We start from the raw sequence: 8,324 nt of genomic DNA, 5'->3' as shown, positions 1-8,324 counted from the left end.
ATTAGAATTTTCTTTCTTATTTTAAAAATAATGAAAAATTTTCCTTATACTTTTATAAATATTGAAGAATTTTCCTAATAATTTTAAAAATAATGAAGAATTTTTTATATAATTTTAAAAATAAATTATAATTTTTCTTCTAATTTTAAAAATAATCAAGAATTTTTCTTCTAATTTTAAAAATATTGAAGATTTTCCTTCTAATTTTAAAATATTGAAGATTTTCCTTCTAATTTTAAAATATTGAAGATTTTTTTCTTCTAATTTTAAAAAGAGTATATATAATGGAAAAGATAATGGACATTTATTATTATTATTATCATCGTTTTTCTCAACTTAGTCTATGTATAGTTTTTTTCAAGTTAAAATATTTCTTTTCTCAATTTTCATGAAGTTTTTTTAAATAAGTCATAATTTTATTTTTGTGTTCAAATATATCCAAATTTTCATAAATTTTGTTCAATTTGGTCTTTTTTTGCTAACACCATTTTAATCATTAGCGACCATATGTCACTTTGTGATTTTTTTTTAATTTTTTTAATTTTTTTTAATTTTTTTTAAATGTACACGTGTCAACCTAGTAATGTGTCATGTGTCAAAGTTAATGTTTTATATTCAATTTGGTCTCTATATTTGTTATTTTTGTTCAATTTAGTTCTAATTTTATTTAAGATTTACCAATTCTGTCGTTGTCGAAGATGAGACTAAATTTAATTTTTATATAAAAGTTATAATGATGTAAATTTTAATATATTATATAAAACATTTAATAAAAAATGTGAATTTTAATATAAAAATTACATTTAGTTTAAATTTGGGGAGGGAAAAAATTGGTTCATGTTAACAAAGATTGTGACTAAATTGAACAAAACTAACGAATATAGGAACTAAATTAAATATAAAATATTGACTCTTACACGTGACATGTTGTTGGATTGACACGTGAACATTTAAAAAATTAAAAAAATTAAAAAAAATCACAAAGTGACACGTGATAGTCAGTGTTTATAACCGTTAATGATTTAAACAGTGTTAGCAAAAAATAACCAAATTGAACAAAATTGACAAAAATTGGTACAAAAGGGTATTTTAATTTTTTTTTACCATTGTAGATAGTTACACTAATTACAAATATTTTTCATTGTTATTTCAGATCGAATACACAATGTCACCTCTAGAGATGGCAACGGGGCGGGGCGGGCATGTAAGACCCGTGGGATTTAATTAATTAAATAAATAATTAATTAATAAATGCGGGTGGGGAAATGATTATTTTATTAAATTATGGTTGATATGACGTGGTAAAGTACTAGCTCAAGTGGTTGAGAGTACTTTAATTGTGTGATAGGACTTGGGTTTGAGTCTTATGTATGTTAACTTTTGTGATTGTTTTATTATTTAAATCTGTGAAGTCATGTTATGATATGATATGAAAATTGAATTATGATTGTTAGCATGAAATATGAGTTGGTTAAGTGGTTTGATATTGGTGTGGCAATTGCATGGTTATAGGTTCAAGCCTTGGAGAACTTACATTAAACATTAATTCTTTTTTTGGGTGTTTTGGCTTGGAATTGAATATGAAAAGTTGGGAAGAAAACCCTAGAGTGGGCAGCAGAGAGGTGGCTGGAAAATGGCCATAAGGATGTGGTAAATTGCATTTAACAACTCAATTATGACTTAATTTTTGGGTATAGTAATTAACATAGTTTTAGACACCCTTTAAAAAGAAGGATTTGGCTTAAACCCTTTAAAAAGAAGGATTTGGCTTAAAGTTAGGGTTTTGCAAAGCTGAGAGGATACCAGAAAATTAGGCACGAAAATCAGAGAGATAGGTGAGGTGGACTGAGGTTCTGGAGTCAAGTGAGAGCACACCAATAGAGGAGGGAACGTGGTGATCATTGGAGTTCTTCAAAGCAAACCAATTCTTAGCAAAAGGATCCAGGTTAGGGGACCTGAGCCCACTTCTTTTTATGTATTTACTTATTTTGTATGGAAGCATGAACCATTGGGAGTGTATTTATGTTAAATTTTTGTGGAATTGCACGTTTCTGGAAAATTTCAAGAAACCGCCTGACGGGCTGTTCATAGCCGCTTGGCGGCATATGGTAGTGTAGTGAAATTCTGGGTTCCCTGAGGAACCGCCTCGCGGTGAATCCCGGTACCGCCAGGCGCCATAAACCTGCAACCCAGTTTCTGGGTTTTTCGATGAACTGCCTGGCGGTGATGAATACCCATCAAGCAACGCGAGTGGAATTGGCTCGGTTTTGGTGTTCTGTGTGTTCTGGAGTGATTCTGATCGGGGAAAAATGTAGTTCCACCGAATGATTGATGAATTGAGTCATTATATTGTAGAAATCCATAGGGTCGAGTGGCAATATGATAAAGTGCTATGAAATCTCTGTTTGATTGAATGTTGTGGTATCCTGTGGTATGATTGAACGCGAAATGTTATGAATTGCAGTAGAAACTGATGATTAATGTGGCTAGGTTTTGGGTTACTCTGAATGTGGTTGGAATCTGAATGGAGAATGAAGGGAATTAGCAAAGCAGGATAAGTGGTAGGGGCACGGGTTCTGGAAAATAACCTGGAGTTGGCCGATGGAGTGTATCGCCTAGCGGCACGCAGCTTGCCGCAAGACGTCGACGCGGAAGTTACCATGTTGCGTTGACGAGATGAATGCTGAGGGGTTGTGATAGAGGACTATCCCAAGATTCCATACAAGAAGAACTTGAAGATGAACTTTTGGGTTTTCTTTTAGAAATTAGTTATGTTTTATGTTTTTGGGTTTTGAGCTTTCTTTTATAATTAGTTTATGCTTTTATGTTTTGGGCTTGGGCCTTCTTGTAGGGTTTGCAGGTTTGCTTAAACTTATGTGCCTATAAATAAAGGTACTAAAAACTGATGTAAAAAAAACTTTTAGTCATATATTGAATTTGATTTCATTAAAGAGAGGGTTCTATTTGTTCTTGGCTTAGGCCTCTGGTTCTTATCAAAGATTAACATCTTTGTGGCGAATCTTCATTTGACTTATCAATCTGCTAGATTGTGGCGTCCTCCATCTCTGTCTTATTCCGCGTTCTTCTCTGATTTATTCGTGTCGTGCCTCTTGAGGGTTCAAATTCAGAAACCATCATACTCTTTCCTGGATAGGATCGTATCATCTGGTATCTAGAGCAAGGTTCTGGTTTGAATTTCCTCTTCTATGTTATTTTTCTGTCATATGAAACAAAAAAAAAACTACAATTTTTAATGTCTGCTTGTTCTGTGTTTTGTTTTGAATTTTGTTTGTTTCCTTTGTAAGGAGTAAAACCCCTAAGGTTGTTTCCAATTTGGTTGAATTTTTTTTTATTTGGCATAATTTTTTTTCCTTTTTGTTCTCTATTTAAATTGTGTATTTCTACATTTGATTCGTGGAAATTATTTGTTATTGTGTTTGGGATTTGCAAGTGCCCTTACTTTGATTTACATGAGTATGAGGGTTTGAAGGATCAATTGTTTAATTTGTTTTTGTGTTGAACTGCAAAAAAAAAAATATAAATACAAAATTGTGGATCAAGTCAAAAGGAAACAAATATATATTGAAAAAAAAAGTAGAAAAAGAAGGATCCAAAAAAAAAAGGAGAGTTCAACACAACTTTTATTGCAATTTTATTTATGGTTTATTGATATTTACTTGCAATCAGTCTTTCTCTTAGAGTCTCCGTGTTGTCTCATTTAAATATCTTTGGTAGTCCTATTATTTTCTAATTTTAATTTTCTTGTTTTGTGTCTTTACAATTCCTTGAAGTTTTGTCTAGTGTTTTGAATCTTCTTTGTCCTCTTAAGTCAAGATTTAGGTCTCGCAACTTTCTTCACATTGTTTGTTCACTCTTTCCTTAAGCTACTAGAGTTCTTTGCCAAGCACTAAAGGGAATTTGAGTGGTAAAAGGCAAGAGAGTACATTCAAGAAAAAGCCTATATGTGTGATACACGAGTGGAAAATTGAGTGAAACACTTAGTAGAGTGGTGAGGTCAAAAAAAAAATATTATTGCTAACATTTTCTTGCAAGACATGACTTCTTCCAATAATAGTGATCCTGTCTCACCTAAGACTGCAACACTCATGGTTGCACTTGATAAGCTCACATTACAAATGAATCAAATGCAACAACATAATCAACAACAGTTCGAAAGGCTCCAAAAGTTTAATGAAGATGTGAGCGTGAGATTAGAGGGAGTGGAGAGAAGAAGAAGGAGACATGATGATTCAGACCATTCTTCTCATAATGATGAAGCGACACATGTTTTGAGGCCACGGTGAGGCCAAAGACGTGAGGCATTTGGGAACCACATGCTTAGGAGGGATAATGATGAGGAGGAGCATGATTTTAGGCCAAGACAAGGCCAAAGACGAGAGGAGTTCGGGAACCACACACCTCGAAGAGATAAGATGTGGAAGAAGATTATAATTCCTAAATTTAATTGAGCTAATGACCCGGAAGCTTACCTGGCATGGGAAATGAAGCTTGACCAAATCTTCAACTCTTACGATTATGAGGATGATGATAAGGTGCTTATGGCTTCCTTGGTGTTTGAAGGTTATGCTATGAATTGGTGGAATCAAATCACCATGGACATAGCTAGAAGAAGGCGATTGCCAATTTCTACATGGGAGCAATTAAAGGTAGCTATGAAGGAAAAATGTGTGCCTCCTTATTATAAAAAACAGATCTTCAACAAATTACAACGACTTACACAGGAAAATAAGAGTGTTGAAGAGTATGTTCAAGAGATGGAGGTCACCTTGATGAAAGCTGAAGTGGAAGAAACACATATGGCTACAATGGCTAGATTCTTGAATGGATTAAATAGGGAGATTCAAGATGTGGTGAAAATGCACCATTATGAGACCTTGGAGGATCTTATTCACCAAGCCACCAAAGTGGAACAACAACTCAAGAGACGAAGCGCCTATAGGAAGTCATCCACCTCATGGAGAGATACGGAGAAATATAAGAAGGAGGAAGCTACTTCTACCATTCCTAAATCTAAGGAGAAGGAGTCCTCAAATGGTAAAGTAACTTCTCAAGCTAGTAATAATGATTCTTCACGTTCTAGTGCAATAAAATGTTTTAAATGTTTGGGTAGAGGACATATCGCAATTGAATGTCCCAACAAAAGAACTATGATGTTGTTGGCGAATGGTGAGTACATTAGTGAGCATTCCGCGGGTGAATCATCTGAATCATCTAGTAGTGATGAGGAGGAAAATGAGTGTGAAGTCCCCCCTGTGGAGGGAGATCTCTTGATGGTTAGGCGGTTGTTGGGTAGTATGAATAAAGAGGAAGATGAGACCCAAAGAAGAAATATTTTCCATTCTAGATGTATGGTTAAAGGAAAGGTGTGTTCACTCATCATTGATGGAGGAAGTTGTACAAATGTAACTAGTAAACGGCTAGTGGAAAAGCTTGGTTTGGTGACATCTATGCACCCTAGTCCTTATACTTTGCAATGGTTGAGTAAGGATGGAGAATTGGTGGTAGATAAGCAAGTGAACATTGCTTTCTCTATTGGTAAATATGTCAATGAGGTAGTATGTGATGTGGTACCTATGGAGGCGAGTCACTTATTGTTGGGGAGGCCTTGGCAATATGATAGAAAGGTAACCCATGATGGTCTAACCAATAAGTATTCTTTCCTGTTTAAGGGGCAGAAGGTGTCCCTAACACCTTTATCTCCTAGAGAAGTTTGTGAAGATCAAATTAAGATGAGCGTGAGAAGAGAGCAAGAGAGAAAAGAAGGAAGAGAGAAAATTCCAGAAAAAGACAAGAAAAAGGAAGGTAAAAAAATAAGGAGTGGTAAAAGCCTTTTATTGAGAGAAAAAGAAATAAACAGAGTGTTGGTTAAGAACCAACCCTTATATTTGCTTATGCCTAACAATATTTATCTCTCTTCTGCGCAAGCTTATTTGTCTTTACGTATGACGCAACTTCTCAAAAAGTATGATGATGTCTTTCCTAAAGACATCCCTCATGGTTTACCTCCTAAAAGGGGAACTGAGTATAATATGGATCTCATTCAGGGTGCATCCCTTCCTAATAGGCTAACCTATAGGAGTAACACAGAAGAAACTAAAGAGATACAGAAGCATGAGGCGCAACTTATGGACAAAGGATCGATTCAGGAAAGTTTGAGTCCTTGTGCTATTTTAGTCATTCCGGTACCTATGAAAGATAGATTGGGGTCAATGTGCAATACCTGCAGGGCCATCAAATATATCATTATAAGTTGCGTATTTGACCCGGAAGACCTTTCAAAATTCGAGTCGACTTCTCTCCAAACAGGGGAGAATGATAAAGAATCTTCAAGTGAGACGAATTTGAGGACAAATTCTCTTTAAGAAGGAGGGTACGATAGAAGTCTATTTCCTAAACTTCAAGTGGTACGAATTTGAGGACAAATTCTCTTCAAGAAGGAGGAAATGATAGAGGACTATCCCAAGATTCCATACAAGAAGAACTTGAAGATGAACTTTTGGGTTTTCTTTTAGAAATTAGTTATGTTTTATGTTTTTGGGTTTTGGGTTTTGAGCTTTCTTTTATAATTAGTTTATGCTTTTATGTTTTGGGCTTGGGCCTTCTTGTAGGGTTTCGCAGGTTTGCTTAAACTTATGTGCCTATAAATAAAGGTACTAAAAACTGATGTAAAAGAAACTTTTAGTCATATATTGAATTTGATTTCATTAAATAGAGGGTTCTCTTTGTTCTTAGCTTAGGCCTCTGGTTCTTATCAAAGATTAACATCTTTGTGGCGAATCTTCATTTGACTTATCAATCTGCTAGATTGTGGCGTCCTCCATCTCTGTCTTATTCTGCGTTCTTCTCTGATTTATTCGTGTCGTGCCTCTTGAGGGTTCAAATTCAGAAACCATCATACTCTTTCCTGGATAGGATCGTATCAGGTTGGGTAGTTGATTTGGAAAGAATTAGTTCATTAGGAGGAAATTGGGGTCGTGAAACTAATAGGTCATGAGTTGTTCTATTTACATTGCGGTCAAGTATGTTGGGATAGGTCATATGAATATTTGAACACAAGAATTGTCAATAACCAGGAGAAAGCTTAAGTCTGGTTTAATCAGAAGGTATGGTTTTGACGGCTGAGTTGATTGTTATAGCGAGTATAAGAATTTAATATGTTAGGGCCATGAGAGGATGCGTTGGTATAGCACATATGTAAGCCTTGAAAAGAGAACCTGTGAGCAAGTTATTAAGTAGTGAACTGTTAGTGCTTAGAGTGATGAACAGAATACTTAAATTGGTATTAGCAACTCTGTTAAGCTTGGGGTTTCAGGTACGACTCATAATAAAGTTTTAGAATAGGGATTGTTGGGATTGAGGACATAGATGGTTAAAGTACATTGTTGTTGGCTGAATTATTGAGAAATAATATAGTATGATTATATGGTAAGCTTTACATTTAGTACCAGAAACTTATTAGTATGAGAAAAATCTGAGATAGAGAACATAAACCAGAAGTGATTGTTGTACTTATACACCGCCCGACGTGAGGGAATGGCTCCGCCAGGCGGTAGAAAGGGAATAAGAGAGTACCTGATAGCGCAGCGCTTGGAGGTCGGGTCTGTGGCGCTAGGCGATATCTATCCAACAGTGAGTCACTATTACGTGGGCGCCTGGCGGTGAGGCTAATACCGCCAGGCAGTACCTGCAGCGAGATGAATTTTTAAGGCGTTGTGCACCTGGCGGTACGCGACACCCGCCAGGCGGTCTGGGAGCTGGTAGCGCCTGGCGGCACGTGTCCCCCGCCAAGCGATTTGTACTGTTGCAGCTTAGGATTTTGGTTGTGTAATTGTGATCTACAAGGCGTCTAGCGGTGCTTTAAAGGTGGGATTGCTGGTGTTCCTTGAGCTGTGGCTCGGAACGTATCCCTTGAGTTGTGGCTCGGTATAGGGGTTAAGCACGTGGTATTCCTTGAGTTGTGGCTCGGAATAGCATCCCTTGAGTTGTGGCTCGGGATGGCGGATGAACACGAGGAACCCTTGAGTTGTGGCTCAGGTTGGCGAGTGTTGCCGCTGTGAGTGTGCTGGTTGTGGCCAGTACGGATGGGTCTAGATAGATTGCCCTCCTCAGTTGTTGGCTGACGAGTTTGGTAGTCTTGGGACGATACGGACTATGTTCGTATATGGGAACTCTACCTGGCGTTACGGTGTATGATTCGTAGCATTGTTTCCCGCACGTGCTCTATCGGTTGTGGCCGATAGGTATGACAGCAAGTCACCTTGAAGTAATCATTAAATGATGTAGAACACGAATAATCTGATTGG

The 8,324-nt window shown here is 36.5% G+C and overlaps 1 protein-coding gene across 1 annotated transcript; it reads left to right on the top strand.

Moving 5' to 3' along the window:
* Positions 1-4,826: 4,826 nt before the first annotated feature.
* On the top strand, positions 4,827-6,383 carry LOC114175201 (uncharacterized). Its single transcript, XM_085670311.1, has one exon. It carries the CDS (start codon positions 4,827-4,829, stop codon positions 6,381-6,383), a length of 1,557 nt encoding a protein of 518 aa, XP_085526437.1.
* The last annotated feature ends 1,941 nt before the right edge of the window (positions 6,384-8,324 follow it).

Source organism: Vigna unguiculata, chromosome 3 (assembly GCF_037176805.1).
Source record: "Vigna unguiculata cultivar grain cowpea cultivar isolate G323 ecotype 2 chromosome 3, ASM3717680v1, whole genome shotgun sequence".
In the NCBI taxonomy this organism is placed as follows: Eukaryota; Viridiplantae; Streptophyta; class Magnoliopsida; order Fabales; family Fabaceae; genus Vigna; species Vigna unguiculata.
The sequence above is the reverse complement of the archived record's forward strand: the minus strand, read 5'-3'. Positions and strand labels throughout refer to the sequence as shown.

What these genes read in the sequence shown, in the direction of transcription:
- LOC114175201 (XM_085670311.1), top strand. Translation starts at nt 4,827, where the DNA reads ATGGCTAGATTCTTGAATGGATTAAATAGGGAGATTCAAGATGTGGTG.